Source organism: Canis lupus, chromosome 24, assembly GCF_011100685.1.
Source record: "Canis lupus familiaris isolate Mischka breed German Shepherd chromosome 24, alternate assembly UU_Cfam_GSD_1.0, whole genome shotgun sequence".
In the NCBI taxonomy this organism is placed as follows: Eukaryota; Metazoa; Chordata; class Mammalia; order Carnivora; family Canidae; genus Canis; species Canis lupus.
Window position 1 is genome coordinate 3,124,719 of NC_049245.1, and position 18,043 is coordinate 3,142,761.

The 18,043-nt window shown below is 38.2% G+C and overlaps 1 protein-coding gene across 9 annotated transcripts in view; it reads left to right on the plus strand.

The window, feature by feature from the left end:
* RALGAPA2 (Ral GTPase activating protein catalytic subunit alpha 2) overlaps positions 1-18,043 on the plus strand; it is a 327,065-nt gene that overhangs the window by 73,702 nt on the left and 235,320 nt on the right. For 8 of the 9 annotated variants that reach the window (XR_005377488.1, XR_005377489.1, XR_005377487.1 and 5 more), the window contains 4 exons: positions 9,245-9,288; positions 11,863-12,040; positions 12,872-12,987; positions 16,203-16,341. Coding sequence is in view for 2 of the 9 variants with exons in the window: in XM_038571432.1 (XP_038427360.1) it covers positions 9,245-9,288; positions 11,863-12,040; positions 12,872-12,987; positions 16,203-16,341 (477 nt within the window). In the remaining 7 variants the exon portion in view is untranslated. Of the gene's footprint in view, positions 1-9,244; positions 9,289-9,820; positions 10,162-11,862; positions 12,041-12,871; positions 12,988-16,202; positions 16,342-18,043 lie in introns of those variants that run through there. The other variant, XR_005377492.1, reaches the window with a different exon arrangement.

The following is an 18,043-nucleotide window of genomic DNA, read 5'->3' on the forward strand; positions in this document are numbered from 1 at the left end:
TATTGAGGGAGACACAAAGTTCTGGAGCAGAAACAAAGAATAACTCACCATTCTTGTATAAGCTGATTGCTGGGCTGGGGGATAGCTGAGAAAAATATAATTACACTATGAAAAGTGTAACAGTAGCAACAAATAAAAGCTGAATAATTCTATTGACAGGGCTTGACAAGATATCAAGACAGATAATCTCTACCTGAGCCTTGAAATACCAGTGTAGAAAGGGTTTTCTAGATGGGAGATCAGTATGTGAAAGACCTGGGACCTGAAAGAACATGACATATTTGATGGATATTTCAAAATTTAGAATCCCAAATTTAATTTAGTATTGTTTATATGAAAAATATAACTGAACCTTCTATAAACTGAACTTTAAGTAAGTATGTGTAATAAGTACATACATCTGCTGAACTGAATGATTAAATCATTACTTAAAGGTAGATGACCATGGGGTCTTTAAATCTTTCAAACACATAAAGAAGGTTTTCCTTTAAATTATAGAGTTAATGATAGCATTTCTGTTAATTGATACTTCGACCTTGTTAATTAACTTCTGTTAATTGATAGCATTTCTGTTAATTGATACTTCGACCATGTATTTAGAGTAAAAATTTAAAAATCAAATGATAAGTATAATCCGAAGAGGAATCGTAGGGATTTGTAATGCTTTATGGTATAGCAGAAATGGATGAAAATGATAAATAATTGCGTGTGGTATTTTTTATTTATGCTAGATATAATCCATTTTGTTTATGCCATATGTATGAAAACGATACTCCTTTTCTACAGAGAGTACTTTAAGATGTCTGAAGATTGGCACCCTCAGCTTGAATAAACTTACTAGAACTGGGCATAGAAATTTATTTGCCGTTTGTATTATGAAATTTGTGCATCTAGTGGGTGTATGGTATTACCTTAATTCTGGCTACTGTTACCACATGGATTGGTTAAGATTGCAGGTACAAGTAACTTTTTACCAAGTTTAATAGTGTCTGACCAAGAACAGTGACTCTTGGATTGGGGTTGCAGAGTACTAGTCCCCTGAGCCAGCATAAGAGCAGGTGCTGTTTATCTAGTGTGTAAAATAAGCTACTTTATCTAGTATATAGAATAAACTGACTCTATAACACAGAATGATTCATGTTTCATTTTGCTGCAGTATGAGCATTTGCATATAAAATCATCCTTATTATTGATGCTTATATACTTAATACTTGAATCAAACAGGCTGTTTTCAGATAAATGTATTTTTTCATGATATATCAAACTGGGTGGAAGTTGGTGGTTAGACAGATACACATCCCTTTATGATGATCTTCAGGCTAAATGTACTTTGGAATCAGAGTTTTTCAGATTTTATTTTTTATTTTATTTTATTTTTTAAAAGATTTTATTTATTTATGAGAGAGAGAGAGGCAGAGACACAGGCAGAGGGAGAAGCAGGCTCCATGCAGGGAGCCCAACGTGGGACTCAATCCCGGGTCTCCAGAATCACAGCCTGAGCTGAAGGCGGCACTAAACCGCTGAGCCACCCGGGCTGCCCTTTCAGATTTTAGAATGGCACTGTGGTGTGTTGATGTTCAGCAAACATTAATACAGTGTTGATGTCCATATATAACACCCAGGAGACTGGACAGTACCCTGTAACCAAGAGAATTCTTATATAAGAATTATATAAGAGATATATCTATGTATTATCTCTTAGGCTAAGATATGAATATTCATCATCAGTAGAATAACTAAATCCAACAGTCTCAGGTTAGTCGGGGCCTGCCACCACGTGAGTTCAGATTCAGATCAGGTCCTGTCCACTAGTAAATTAAGCACAATAAGCTTTAGTTTTCATAGCTTTTTGGATTTGGAAATTGCCAGTAGTGGATTATGGATTTGTAACTCTACACGTTTTCTTAACAGACCTCATTCTTAACAGACCTCATTATTCTCAGTTTATTGGATTTGTTAAAATGGTTACCATTTGTCACTCAAGGTCTTGACCAAGTTAGTTACAAAAACTAAGAAACTATAAGGAAACACCAGATTTAAAGGGAAAAGAATGTGCCTTAAATATTTCCATAGCATCAGTGTTGTCTTGATTTCTGCAAAACCCCTTGAGGCTAGGACAAGAAGCTTATCAATAGTTGGTGCCAGGCATTCTAGGTATCTAATATTCCTTATTTTAGCTGTTTTATAACCTGTATATATATTTCGTATCTAAAATGAAGAATACTACTGTATAAACTTCTTTTTTTTTTTTTTGTATAAACTTCTTAATAAAATGTTACTGTGGCTAGTAGTGGCCAAAGTACTGGGTCCGAGCCTTGAAGCTGGATTTACACAGCACTGATTGGGTATGCTTCCTGCCCCACACTACAAATAATGTCCCTCAGTGTATACAAACCTAAAATAAGAGCAACTCCTATATTCTGCAAGTCTTAAAAAAGTTCTCAACCATCTCTAGATGCCAGGTTTTATACAGAGAAAGAAGAAATTAATTTGAAATATCAACTGCCACAGTGTTTGAAGTCTGTATATTATCTGCCATCTTGTTTTGTCAGTAGCAAAGAGAGAGGTTCGGTTTCTCTCAAAGCTGGTTTTGGAGGGAGTTAATACTCTGTAAGTTTCTCTTTGCTTAAGGATTTTATGGCTGGTTCCTTGCTATATATAAGCCATTGAATGAGGAAGCCTATATGAACTCTACGTTTTGTAATGTGAAATGAACACCATCCAGTATTCCAGGCACCTAAAGATACTGCTTCAAGCAAGGGTTAGAGAGTAAAAAGATTAGGGAAGTGGCAACAAAATACTCACCAACTCACCAACTGTGATATATGCCAACCTGCTACTCAAATGTAAATTCCCATTATTAATTACAAATGGGAAGATTTTTCCTAAAGTCAGTTTTAGACCAATAAATCATGGTAGACAAGGGTGGCCACTTGAAGCTTTATTTCTGTAATGAGAGCTGACAGGATGCGAGGAGATGACAAAGAATGGCACATCAGTAAAGCAAGGATATTTGCTGCAGGGGCAGGCTGTGGCCCTCTTCCATGTGCCCATGCATTATCAGTACAGAACTCAAGTTATCTGTGTTCACTTTAAGAGGGTTTACTGCTCATGAGCTTCTAGAGAGCAGATTTCCTGTTCCATTCAGTGTATAGGGCTGTGCCTATATGCAATAAATGTTTGTTGAGTGAGTGGAAGGTTTTATTTTGTACTAGAGATGTTTTATATCAAAAGTGTTCAAAATAAATAGCCCTTGGGCTTAAAGGAGTGGGCTCAAGTGGTGGAAAATTCACACAGTACCATTAATTAATTATTAATCTAGTCATTATTAATCTAGTTTGCTCAACCAGCTTCTTACACATGATATAAGAAACAATGCCTTATTAAACTACAGATTGGTTTATGACTTTTTAAGAGTATTCCTTGCTTTATGCCTTGGGCTACCCTGTGTCCTGGCAGTGCTTGGGATGTGAACACAACCTCCAAGCAGCCTTATTTCTCAAAGTTTCTACAGCTCATTGAGCTCTAACTACTCCTTGGGACCCCGAGCCTGATAGCCTTCCCTGGGTCCCTCATAGTCAGGACACCACAGCTTTCTCTTCCCAAGGAAACAAGGTCTCCTGTGCACCTTACAGTAGGAGTCCCTCAGAGGTGCATTGCAGCCAGGCTAAGCTATAGGGACCCTGCATGCCTTCGTGTCCACCAGGGGATGGCTGAGCCTAATTCCCCTTTGGCCCATTTTGTGTCTTCCCAGGCTCCTCTCTGGGGTGCTTTCATCATCATTGCCCTGCATTTCTAGCCCTCCTTCCCACTTTGTACTCAGCCCTCTAGAAATCCTCTTATAGGTTAAGCCACAGCCCTAGAGCCTCAGCCTCTTGGTGTCACCTCCTTGGCTATCTGAAACCTGGCTTTTCTCTCAGGTTTCTTTGTCTCTCTCAAGGCTGTGGGAGTGAGATCATGGTCTTTCTTTTCTCCAAGGCTCATCCAAACCTCCTCCACACCCCCTCTGTGGAAACCTCTCCCTTGACTATGCCTTGTCCCTCCTTGTTGCCACCATGTCTTCTGATCTCCAGCTTACCTCCCCCCTCCCCGGCTTTTTTTTTTTTTTAATTTTTATTTATTTATGATAGTCACACACAGAGAGAGAGAGAGAGGCAGAGACATAGGCAGAGGGAGAAGCAGGCTCCATGCACCGGGAGCCCGACGTGGGATTCAATCCCGGGTCTCCAGGATCGCGCCCTGGGCCAAAGGCAGGTGCTAAACCGCTGCGCCACCCAGGGATTCCCCCCCCCCCCCCGCTTTTTTTTAAAGCTATCTCCCAATTCTTTCCCTTCATGCCAAGTTACCCATTACCTCCTCGATCCCTCACCCTCTGTGGCTTCCTGACTCTGTACACTTGTCATCATGCAGACCTGAATCTGAGCACACCTCTGTCTTCCTGATCTTTCTTTCACTTAGTCACTTCAGGCCATATGCTCTGTTTCTTCTTTTTACAAAAGCAGCTCTTTGGGGGGATTATAATTGACATAGTTTCGATATAGGTAGTATACCTGTGAAATCATTACTACAATCAAGATAATGAACATAGCCATCATCCCCAAAGGTTTCCTCGTGCCCTTCTCCCACCCCTTTACCCAGTCCCCAGGTAACTGCTCATCTGCTTTTTGGTCATTATCGATTAATTTGATTTTCTAGAATCTTAAAGAAGTAGAATCATGCAGTGTGTACTCTTTGTTTGGCTTCTTTCGCTCAATACAATTATTTTGAGATTCTTCTGTGTTGATGCATATATTAATAGTTTATTTCTGAGTAGTATGATATTCCATTGTATAGATATATCATAGTTTGTGTATCCAATCACTTATTGATGGGCATTTGGGCTGTTTTTGGATTTGGATATAGTATCTGGATATAAATGAAGCTTCTTTAAACAAGCCTTTATGTGCACATGTGCTTTCCTGTCTCTTGAGAATGGAATGGCTAAATAATATAAAGTTATATGTTTAACTGCCAGACTACTTCCCATAGTGGTTGACATTCTTACCAGCAGTATGAGAGTTGTAGTCACTTTACATTCTCATTGACACTTAGTATGATCAGTCCTTTTATTTTAATGGTAGTGATATCTTATTGTGGTTTTAATTTGCATTTCTCTAATGACTAATGATCTCAAGCATCTTTCATGTGCTATTTGCCATCTGTATGTCTTTGGCAGTGTATATGTTTGAATCGATTGACCATTTTTTTTTGATTGAGTTGTCTTCTTAACATTGAATTTTAAAAGTTCTGTACATATTCCAGATTTAAGTACCTTATCAGATATGTGACTTGGGAATATTTTCTCCCCATCTCTGACTTGTCTTTTTATTCCCTTAGTTATGTCCTTCAAAGAGTAAAAGTTTTTAATTTTGATGAAGTCCAGTTTATCAATTTTTCTCTTATGGATTGTTCTTTTGGTGTCCTAAGGAATCTTTGCCTAACCCAAGATCACAAAGATCTTCTATGTTTTCTTCTATAAATTCTGTAATTAATATGTTTCACATTTAGGTCCCTGATTCCTTTTGAGATTAATTTCAAATTCCTCCAGGAACTCCTTCTCCTGTGTTCTTATTGTAGACACTGTAGTGCCAGAAAGTTCTGTGTTCCTGCTCCACTGGCAGTTTTCAGTGCATCTTGCACATCAGCACCCCAAAGGGTATTTCTCTGTGTTCTTGTACCTTCCCTGGTGTGGTATCCTGCCTTTGCTTATTAATTGGTTTGACGCATGATATACAGAGACAGTTTTTAAAAAATTAAAACTAAGTAAGAATCCATTTTATAATAGATTAGAATTATCTTTGTGAACTAGTGGCTTTGAAAAGATATCTACAAGATTGTTATTTTGTCAGGAGAAATGGTCAAGCATTGCAGTTCTCACAATTGAAAAGGAGATAAGCAAAGAAGATTTTGAAAATCTTGCTGAATTTGTTCCATTAAAGCCAGGAAAGTGAAATTATAATATATTCTGTGTTATGAAACAAAATATTTAAACTAATGATGAGCTTTATACTTTTTGATTGTTCAGTATTGAGCTTTTTGTTTTTTGCAATAGTTTTTCAGTGCTTAAGTGTTCTGGAAAAAAATTAACCATTAAAAATACACAAAAGCATATCTAGAGTGGTATACATTTTTCCTTTTACCATAGGCTCCAGTACGCCTCAGCTGAACACTGGTACTTACTGACCAGTAATGTTCATCATGGATTTTTTGCATTAATTGCAATAATTGATTTTTAGAAATTATTGTATTAAAATATTATTTATTTTGATTACTCAGTTTTTGGTGCCCCCTTAAGTCTTGTCTAGACTCCTCCCTCCTTACCCTTCTCATCCTAAATCCAGCCTTCCTTAAAAGCAGTAAGACTCACATTCAAAGAATATTTGTATTCTAAGAATAACTTGTATTATAAAATACAAGTTAGCGAATAGAAGTTAGAAGTTCATAGAATCAGTCCAACTAATAGATTTTATTTACTCATTTATTCATCTTCTCCTCACATGAATCAATACAGTAGCAACCAGTAGGGTTGAAGAGGCACCTAAAAGAGATAAAGATGAGTATAATCATAGTGTGGGTGGTATTTAAAAGTCCAAGTAGGTATGATACATAGAAACTTTTTGAAATTAAAATGAAGAGGATTTCATTATGGTAGTTACAGTAGTAATATCTTTGTGAACTTAGGACCTTAAGAAATACCTAAAGTGGCCAGGCAATGCTCTCATGTATTTATTACCTATTTTCATATTGAAATACTATGCTATGTGCCCCTACTGTACAAATCTTCTTTATAATGTTGTTCATATTTAAAAAGAGTGACTTAATAGGCACCTCGGTGGAGTGGCTCAGTGAGTTAAGTGGGTCAGACTCTTGATCTTAGCTCAGGTCTTGATTTTAGGGTTGTGAGGTCAAGCCCCAAGTTTGGGCATGGAGCCTCTTTAAAATAAAATAAAGAATGAATTTAAAAAATTAAAAGAGTGCCTTAGAGAATAATTGATGCCTTATATTATAGGGAAAATATGCTTTTCATGTACCAGACACTGTTCTAAGCATTTGTATATATTAACTCATTTAAACTTTATCAATAATCCACTATGGTAGGCACTGTTAGTATCCCATTTAACAGATGAGAAAACTCAGGCATGGTGAGATTAAGTAACTGACTCAGGTTAAACAGTAAGTGCAGAGCCTAGATTTGAATCCTAGCAAGTCTGACTTCTGGCTTGCATCCGCCAAGCTGTACTGCTTCACATGTACAAGAGTTTCTGAATACAACAAGATGGGATAAATCAAATATATATGTACTAGTTTTCTATTGCTGTTCTCACAAGTTGCCAGGTTAATTTTAAAAAAATGTCAAGGGCTATTGGCAGAAATGGGTGAGACATTCTGTATGTCTTTTTGTAAAGGCTATCCTTTCTGTAAGTGTTTTTCTTCTCTCTGTGTAGAAATGAGTGGATATAGGCAGCTATGGGTAGATCAGATGTTAAAAGTAAAACTGTGGACCCATTCAAAGAAGAGAAAGGGCTGATAAGCCCCAGTGGTCACACGCAATGACCGGGAGAAAGTGTTTCCAAGAATGTGTTGCAAGATAAAGGATTTCCCAGATGTCTGGGAAGAGAGCTGTGTCTGCAGACTTGATCTCAAATTTCTTGGGAAGTGGAGTGTCTATTGACCCTGCCAACCACATGAGGTCCTCATGGGCAAATTAAGCCAATATTAAACTGAAGCACACCAGGGGTACCTGGGTGACTCCAGTGGTTGAGTGTCTGCCTTTGGCTCAGGTCGTGATCCTGGGGTCCTGGAATTGAGTCCTGCATCGGGCTTCCCACAGGGAACCTGCTTCTTCCTCTGCCTATGTCTCTGCCTTTCTGTGTCTTTCATGAATAAATAAAAAAATATTTTTTAAAAAATAAAAAAATAAAAGTAAACGGAGGCACACCAGACTTTGTCTAAGAATGGATAAACATGGAAGCAAGAGACAGGCCCCAGATTAAGGGGAGGTATGGGATAAAACACTCCCATGGGAACAGACGCTTGAACCGTGGCTGTGAGAGAGCTTAGCCCAGTATAGACTGATGATAGACTAAAAATTACTGGATATGGTTTGGTGACAGGAGAAGTAGAGGGAAGAGGGTACTTTGACTTCCCTTACTTATTCACAATCTGTTGGTGATTTAATGCTGTAATGTAGTCATTTCCACTAAGCCCCAGTGTTGAGTGTTATAAATAGCACAGCAGTTAAAAAAATTGTATGCATTTAACTAACACACATGTATCTATATCCACATAAATATGACCTGTGGAAATTTGTTGAGACTAGCCCTATTTCTTGGTGGAACATCTCTTTGAAATACAGTGGTAGAGTAAATGTTATTTGATGTCCAGGTTTTAATTATTGCATAAAACTTCGAATCAGATCTATATAATTTTTTTTCCCAGAAAAATTTGGGAGGAAAGGTTCTGTTGCCTAACTTCCAATATATTTTTATTTTTAAAGATTACTTCCTTCTTTGAGGTTAAGATCCCATTTAGAGCCTACATCTGATATTTAGGTGGGGTTGCCAAGCCATCTCCATACTAAGATATGAACACATTTATAGAATGTAGGTAATATATTTCCATCCTCATAAGAGAAACTTTTCTAATTGAAGTGGGCTGCAGCACCAAAGTTTTTGCAGTTGACTGGTGTAGTTCTGAGTAAACTTTGATTCCTTCTCCTTGACAATGACCAAAGTTTCTGCTAGAGGACTTCTTGATGGACTGAACCCCTAAATGTGATTGTCACTGAAAAGAAAGAAACACACTGTCTAGAATATTTGCAAAATATTCTTATAAAAATGTTTTGTGAGTAGTAGTTTTATTTTTACCTTTAGAAATTAGAAAAAATGATGTATATTATACATGATAAGATATTTACACATAATCCACTGTGGGCATATATGTTACTTTAATATCAGTTATTTTGACTCTTTTAAGAGTTTTGAAGAAGTTCATTCATATTTAAAGTACTTTCATCTTAAAGATATCTCTCCTGTGACATTGCTTTGTTTCTGAAGGTCAGTTTTATTTTTTAAAAATTGTATCTTTTGTCATCAGCAAATATTTCCTTTCCAACTAATCTTTTAAAATATACATTTTGAGGTTTTCTTGTGTGTGGGTGTAAATTTATATACTTTATTTCTAACTCAGTGTTTTAAACTTCCAGGCTCAACTTTAAAGAAGCTTCTACACACTGGAAATTCTATTAAGGTATTTATTTTAGGTGAATATGCAATGGCATCTTGCATTGTTCTTAAATTTATTAATGCCATAAAGTGACAAAATTAGGCTATTTTGGGGAAAAAATTTTAAAAACCACTCAACTTTTTATTTTTTATTTTTATTTTATTTATTTATTTTTTTAACTTTTTATTTTTAATTGAAAATTATATGGCGGGACGCCTGGGTGGCTCAGTGCTTGAGTGGCTGCCTTTGGCTCAAGGTGTGATCCTGGGATCTGGGATCAAGTCCTGCATCGGGCTCCGTACAGGGAGCCTGCTTTTCCCTCAGCCTATGTCTCTGCCTCTCTATGTGTGTCTCTCATGAATAAATAAAATCTTAAAAAAAATTATATGGCAAATATTGTTAGAATTTTTGTTCTTACATCATAACTTACTGTGATACACATTTTAGATACTATTCAGAGAAAGACCTTGCGATTCAGAGTTTGGAATTCAGAATTCTAATTTTGATTCTGCTGTGTAGTCAGGGAACCATTGCCAAGGCACTAACTGCTCTAGTTTTATCATCAGGAAAGGGAAGGGGTTGAACCAGTTCCTCTCCAAGCTTCAGAGTTAATGTGCTGAATTCTGTTCACCTCAGTAATCTTGTTAAAATTATAGTTGCATCTGAATTATTTTTGCTGGTTTTGAGAACCATTGTCGGGGGAAGAGCAGCAGAGCCTTACTCTTAATATTTTACTTATTTGTTTGCCGCAGATTGATCTTGTACTTCAGGTTACCTTTGGCTTATTTAAAAATGAACATACCTTTTATGATGATATATAACATTTGATGCTAGGTAAGATGACCCTAAAACATAAATAGCAAGAGAAGCCAGCCTGGAATATGTATTTTATGGAAGGTAATTCACTTGTAGCTAATCAAGTTATGTATGTGCTTTTAATAAGTTCCCCATATATTTTTTATTTTATAACAGTCTAAACACTCTTAGCCACTTAAATTTGCTGTTAAGTATCTCTTACATATTGAAAAAGGGAGGTGAGTTATTCATAGCTTCACAATAGATTCCATATTTTATCCTTCCTATTTTAATATTAATAATCTTACAGTTAAAACTTACCAGGTTGTGACCTCAGGTTTATTACTGGCCTTGTATATATATATTATTAACTTAAAGATAGTTAACATAAAAAGTTGGAGACATGATATAATTTTATAGAAACTTTCCTCCTGTTAAATTTAATATAATTTGGTTAGATATACATAGAGCCATGTCATTTTTTTTGTCTATTGTGTATTCAGCAGTGCCACCACTTATTTTGCCTGCTTGGGGAGAGGAGGACGGGTGTGAGTGGTCATGAAGGTTTGTGCACAGCAGTGGTGTGTCCATGGGCATGTCTGAGAGTGTGTCCTGGAATCCACTGTTGATAGAGTAGAACTATCTCCAGACAGGGTATATCTGTCTTGGTGTGTTTGGCTTCTTTGGGGAGTCAGCTAAGCTTGCTCTTTCCCTTCCTTCCCCTCCCTTCCCCTCCCTTCCCCTCCTTTCCCCTCCTTTCCCCTTCCTTATCCTTCTTTTCCCTCCTTCTCTCCCCCTCCTCCTCTACCTCCAACCCCCTCCTCTCCCTTCTTTTCTCCTCTTCCTTTCCCTTCCCTTCCCTTCTTTTGGCTTTTCTGCAGAGCCTCATGTTTGGCTTAAACCCTTAAGCTTAAGGAATCTGCACCACCTTGGTGTAGTTGAGAGATCAGGCAGTCTCTCAGTTACCTACATTTGGAGCTCACTGTATCTTTCAGCTTCATATGAGAGGTTTTTCATCTCTTTTCCTTAATTTTATTGGTGTTATCTTTCCAGCCATTTAGGAAGGTAGAAACAATTGCATACCTGTGTTTATGAATTCTAGGAATGGGATGGAGCTGAAAGTACGTGTAGAAGAGGACAAAGGGCCCGTCTGCCTGTATTGATGTATCCCACCAAGTAGTGCTGGTGGTTCAGAGCACAGGGAAGCTGTTGGAGAGAGCCGAGTAGGGACATAAGGCAGGGAAGCTGGAGAGCTACCCTGTCCCATTCAGCCAGGTCTTCAAAGTCTGATTTAGTTCTAAGATTTTTCAGGAACATTACATTCATTATACATGTGCATATTGTAGAGACATGACAAAAACTCTATTCAAAGCACAGTGTAAATCTGGAGAAAGATGATCTTTGTATTATTTTTGTGGATAATTGACTATTAATGTTATGGGTACTGTTGTAACTCATTTAACCCTGTACCAGTACCTTGTGGTACATTTTGTTATCATCCCTATTTTACAGAGGGGGAGACTAATGCATAGAGAAATTAAGTGGTTCTCCACTGGCCATAGCTAAGCCAGCAAGTAGTAGAACTTGCATTCTAATCCAGTCACTGAGGCTCCAGCCCCCAGCTCTTAACCTTTGTGCTTATTGCAGCATGCCTGCTTATTTGTCACTAAAGGAACCTGGTGTAGTAATTTAACAGTACCTTTAACTTCTAGTTTTACTTTCTCAGAACCGATTCTGCATTGCAGTACATCTCTGTGTAAACATGTCAGTGTTTAATTTTGTTGCCTTTAATTTTATTTTTAGATAAGATGTGAAGGAATCAGGCTGTTTCTTCTGTGGCTTCAAGCACTTCAGACAAACTGTGCAGAAGAGCAGGTGCTAATTTTTGCTTGCCTTGTGCCTGGTTTCCCAGCGATCATGTCATCCCGAGGTCCCTGTACGCTGGAGACACTCATCAATCCTAGCCCTAGTGTAGCGGATGGTGAGTAACATTAGCAGACCTTACAGGTTGAAATGATTCTTGAAGTTACATTGAGGAATTCCTTTGTTTGTCATTACCTTGAATAGAAATCTTTATTTCATAGATGGGTTTGTTTGGAGGAGGAATTACTACCTGTTCATATTCACAGTGAAGTCTTACAGACATTAGAATTGAAGTTATCAGAGCCTGTCTTATATGAAATGGTGACAGGAGAAATTTACTGAAGTAGTGGAAACAGGAATGGAAGGGAGCGGACAGATGTTGGCAATAGCAGGAAATAGAGACACATGGTGCGTCTGGAGTGTTTTAATGGCTCTTAATGACATTTAAATCTGCCATCCAGAACTACTGTTCATTGTCCTCATCATGATTGTTTCATGAGTGGACATTGGTCTGCTCACCCATGCTCTTTTTTGCCAGCTGTGTATTTTCATGCAGCATTCATGGAGGGACAGTAGTGGCCTCCTGGGAGTATTAATGGCAGCCAGTTATATCCTGTGAGTTTTCAAGAAACTTGCCGGTTAGGGCCATTGATTTATTAATGCATATCACTTTATTGCTCAGTGGCAGTCACTTGATCTTAGGCTGACCAAAGCAGAATTTGAAAGAGAAAAGAATGGTTCAGAGAGAGAGGTGGCTTCATGGACATTTACACAGTATTTCTAAACCCTTGATGCACACTGACCTGGAGTATAGTGTGAGCCAGTTCCAGTGGAGGGATAGATGTATTCTAATAGAGGCCATTAAAAAAAAAAAAAAAAAAAAAAAAAAAAAAAAAAAAAACCCCTTTTAACTGTGGTGAAAGAGCTCTTCTTGTTTTCCATTCTGCAGCAAAGATATATCCAGAAGAAATCACTCCACTACTGCCAGCCATATCAGGGGAAAAGATTGCTGAGGACCAAACATGCTTTTTTCTTCAAATACTGTTGAAGTATATGGTTATTCAGGTAAGAGCAAAATCGTGGATAGCTCAGTAAAGATCTTACTCTCAGTGGGAAAGAGAAAACATGGCTTCTTTTCTTCCTGCTCATCCATATTTTCTATCTTTGCTTTTTCTTTGAGGAGATGATACACCACTAGAAATAGATATGTGCCAGATGATATCAGTAAAGACCTGGCATACGTACTGTTTTGTTTGAGTGCGTATGTAAAGGAAAAAACTCAGTTCTCCATCTACTTTCATATTATTACCACATTCACACGGAACACTTCACTTCTGACACTAGTGGTTCCCGAGTGTATGGGTTTTTCCTGCCACCAGGTGACTCTGCAACACCAGCAGGGTGTCCTGTAGTTTAACTCAGCTTTGACACTGTCTGCCTGGAGATGGCATCAGATTCCACAGGTTAAGGGCTCAGTCCCATGAGACTGTTTCATCACATTCAGGTACCCATCACAAGTAGGAGGGCCCCAGGTTACCCATAGCTTCTGTACAACTTGGCTACAAATCAGAGGTTCCCACAACTCCTCCTCAGGTTCAACTGATTTGCTAGAGTGGCTCACAGAACACTGGGAAACGTTTGTTTTCATTTACCAGGTTATTAAAGGATATGATAAAGGATATAGATGGACAGACTAATGAAGAGACATAAAGGGCACAGTCTGGGAGGGCCCAAGCCCCTGAGTTGGGGTTCATCACCTTCCTGGCACACAGATATGTTTACTCACCTGGAAGCTCCCTGAAACCCCTGCTACTGGGATTTTTATGTAAGGCTGCCTCACATAGACATATACCGTCTCCAGCCCCTCTACCCTCTCTAGAGGAATGGAGGAGTTGGGGTGGAGGTGCTGAAAATTCCAAGTTCTAATCATGGCGTGGTCTTTCTGGTGACCAGCTTTTAGGAGTCCTCTGGGAGCCCACCCAGAGTTGTTTTATTAGAACAAAAGATGTTCCCAGTGCCCTTATCACTTAGGAAATTACAAGGGTTTTAGGGGCTCTATGCAAGGAAATGGGAGCAGAGACCATATGTATTTTCTGTTATCTCATAGTATATTAACCTATTTTTGCCTCTTTGCTCCTTCCTGACCCCTGGTTTCTGTGCTAGCAAGGCAGGATGGAGGAGGAGGTAGGCTCAGAGCTGTGCGGGCAGATGAGGAACAGGCAGAGCAGGCAGGAAGATGTGGACAGAAGCATACGGAGGTATCTCTTTGTGCTGTCAGCACAGGCCACCTTGATGTCACATGTCCTTCTCTCTGATGTTTACTAACTGAACACAGAGTTAATATCATTAGTTATGATTTCAGTAGGTGATCCCTGTCTCCTAGTCTACATTTCTGATATGGTTCAGAGAAAAAAAAAAAAACCACACCACTGAATTCTTTTCTCTCATGAACACTTTTCTTGTCCCTAGTCCTGAGTTCTTCCTGGGAACTCTCTGTCCAGTTTCTGTGTCCTCCTCAACCAAGTTTGTTGACATTCTAATCTCTGCTCGGTCCACTTCCTCATCCAACACTCACTGTTGCCTGCCTCTGCCCTGTTACTGCTAAGATGGAGGCCCAAGGCCATGAAGGAGGTTGAGTGGTCAAGTGCAGAGAAAGGACACTTTAGTTTTTGCCTTACTTAATCTTTCAAATGATCCAACAGTGACTATACTTTCTTCGTGATAGTCTCTCCCCCCATAGTGTTTTCTTCCTTCTCTCCTCCTCCCTTTCTCTTACCAGTTTTCTTTAGGGGACTGTTTTGTTTCTCTCTGCTGTTCTTCAAGATTCAGTACTTACCTCCCTTTCTGACTACTCTGTCCTATTGGGCGATCTTGTCTGCTCTCCTCTCCCATTTCCTTTAGCCTATACTAGAAACATAAGGACTCCAGAATCCTGAGAGCAGACTGTGGTATTGTGTTGTCTTCTGGAAGCTGCACGTTGTGGCCCTGTTGGGGCCACCTGCATCTCTAACTCCATCTGCTCAGAAGTGGTAGGGCATTCCATCTGTCCCTGGAGATCAGCATGAAATATTGAGAACTTTGATGTGTTGGGGCACTTCAGTCTCATTCTAGATGTGTCAGTAATGAGCCGTGCAACTTCAGATGTCACATAATTCTCAGAATCCCACTGGAGGAAGGATGCTGGTGATATAGGGTAGGGATTTTTATGGAGACCGTGAAACCCCTGAATCATGTGCAGAATTGTTTGTGCATGCTCATCCCCCTCTCCTTCCCTCCCTTCTCTCTACTGAGTCCTCAGAGCAAGTTTCTCCCTTAGCTCACCCCTGAGAACTTCTGACAGGTTACTGACACGGAGCCCCTCTGCCCCTAGGGCAGCCAAAGCCCCTCATCCCTTGAACTCAGATGCTGCACAGATGTTTCGATTTTCTAAGTGGGCTGTGTCATGAAGGAAGTTGGAAAGCTTTGCTTCAGAGTGCTGTGTTTTAACAAGTATCAAGAACCGGTGACAGGTGTAGCTGGACTGGTAGATCTGCTTATCTTAGCTCTTGGGTTGCTTTTTTTTTTTTTTTTTTTTTAATTTTTATTTATTTATTTATGATAGTCACAGAGAGAGAGAGAGAGGCAGAGACATAGGCAGAGGGAGAAGCAGGCTCCATGCACCGGGAGCCCGACGTGGGATTCGATCCCGGGTCTCCAGGATCACGCCCTGGGCCAAAGGCAGGCGCCAAACCACTGCGCCACCCAGGGATCCCTTGGGTTGCTTTTAATAAGGACAGTACACTTTCCAAGTTTCTGTACCTTTGCCTTCTGATGATACTGATTTTTCATGTAGGTAACATTAGATGAAATCCTTGTAAGGGATTATTTCCTTAATTCCTGATTATTATAAATGGCCCTTTTCCAGTTTTTTTTTTTTTTAAAGTACTACATTACATCTGACTTAATGTTTTAAGGGCAGAAGGAATGTTAAATCATTATAGAGAACATGTGGAAAAAACTATAGGAATGATGAGTAGAGCAAGGTTAGAAACATACCATTGGGTGACTTTTTAAAAGTAGTAAAAACGTCTTTAACATGGTTACCATTGTGTTTTGAAGTATTCATTTTTCTCATCATTTGATTTTTAAGACATGATTTCATTATGTGATTGTTAACTTGGTCAAGTTTTTTTTTTTTTAATTTAGGGTAGGAATTTTTATAAGATAACAGCATTTCAGTTTAGTGTACATTAAGTTGAAATGTAAATGTACATATGTTCTTTCCCACATATTATCCAAAGGCTGCAAGCTTGGAGTGGAAGAATAAGGAGAATCAAGATACTGGTTTTAAATTTCTTTTTACATTGTTTCGAAAGTATTATCTTCCTCATTTATTTCCATCATTTACTAAGTTAACAAACATCTACAAACCCATACTTGGTAAGTACTGATTGCACAATGTCTAGAGGATGTCCACAGGGAAGCTGTCCAGTCTCTTTCAAAGTGACCTTTGATTATTTTTAAGTAAAATAGTCATTTTATTCCTAAATTTAATGGTAACATTATTGTAGGAGGTTTAAGGTTTCCTAATAAATTATTTCCTAATAGATGACTTTACCTATTTGTACAGACTAAGGGGTACCTCAACTTATAGCGATAAAGGGGAACTGTGGCTTCTGTAATCAGAAAAAATTTGACATGTGTCATGATTTTTTGGTGTAGTAATATTTAAAATCTTTTAATGTTAAAATAAAACTTGCATTTCCTCTTATGAATGGTAGGGTGTGATGACTCCAGACCTTGCTCAGTGGCGAGGCAGGCCAGCCTAGGTCATATAGCTGCCCACAGTAGGCCCTTTCTTTTATACTGGATCTTTCATTCAACAGATGCTGATGTTTGGGCAACTGGGCAACCTATGGACAGTAAGCCTCAGAAAGGAAGGAAACATAATGGAATTTCTAATTTAGCTGCTAAAGTTTTTCTTGTATGATAAATGAAGGCTCACAGACAGAAGCACCCCTTAGATTGGTGGCAGAGGAGTGGGGGTGGCGAAGGCAAATTTTCCTCTCCTTATTATTTTAAAGTAGTGAAATTAGTTAAAATGAATAATCAGGAACAATTTTGGAGGGGAAGAGGTCACAACAGACATTAATCCATCTGGGGAATGTGGACTAATTCAATTGTCTTTGGGATTTATACACATACACACGCACACGCACACACGTGCATGTTTGGATAAAGGGGAAACAGCAGAAGCTTGGTGCATTTTGAAAGATGTAGAAATACTAACCTTTAGAGGTACTGGGATAGATATGTATTTTGTTAGCTATATATATGTAGATATTTTTTTCAGAATTTGTTTCTGATTTTATAGTCTATATTCACTGTGAAAAACACAATATACTTTAATATGCTGAAATTAAAAGTTATTTGTTGAGAACTTGTCTGCCTCATGTAAGTACCTCCAGGTATGTAAAAAGTAAGAGAGGTGAACATGCAGCAAGTAGTATCTCAAATCCAATACTGTGTAATTTTTTTGGTATTGATTATGGAATTTAAAGAATGAGAAAGGGACTTCTTATTAATTCTTTGAAAATGGTGGTATCTGACACCTCAAAGATGAATTCTTTCAGACATAAAGTAGATTATACTGATTCTATTCTTTGGATTCATCTAAAGGGAAGAGGATATAAAACTAAAGTCCCATGGATTTGATTAGTGAAGTATTGGATGTTAAAATACCTAAAATGATTAAAATAATAAAATAGCTTAAATGATGAAAAATGTCCAAAGATGCTTTTAGATTTGTTTCAGCCATAAAATAAGATTAATTTAATTATAATGTATGTGAAAAGATTTTTATTATGATCTCATATCATTTCTCAAATTTGTTAAAAAGAGTTATTATCTGAGTACTTCCATAGCTGTATGTCATAGTTACAACAAATAAACAGTAACAGTAGTCACTGTCCCATATTGGTCAGATTGCGAGGCAGAATCAGAAAGAAGCACGTCTACCAAAAGGTGTCATTTTAAATAATTTCTGGCTCTTTAATTTTGCTATTCAGACACCAATTATATATCTGCTTAGTTAGAAACTGAACCAGTTGTGCCATTTGTGGGGGTTACACTCACTATCCTA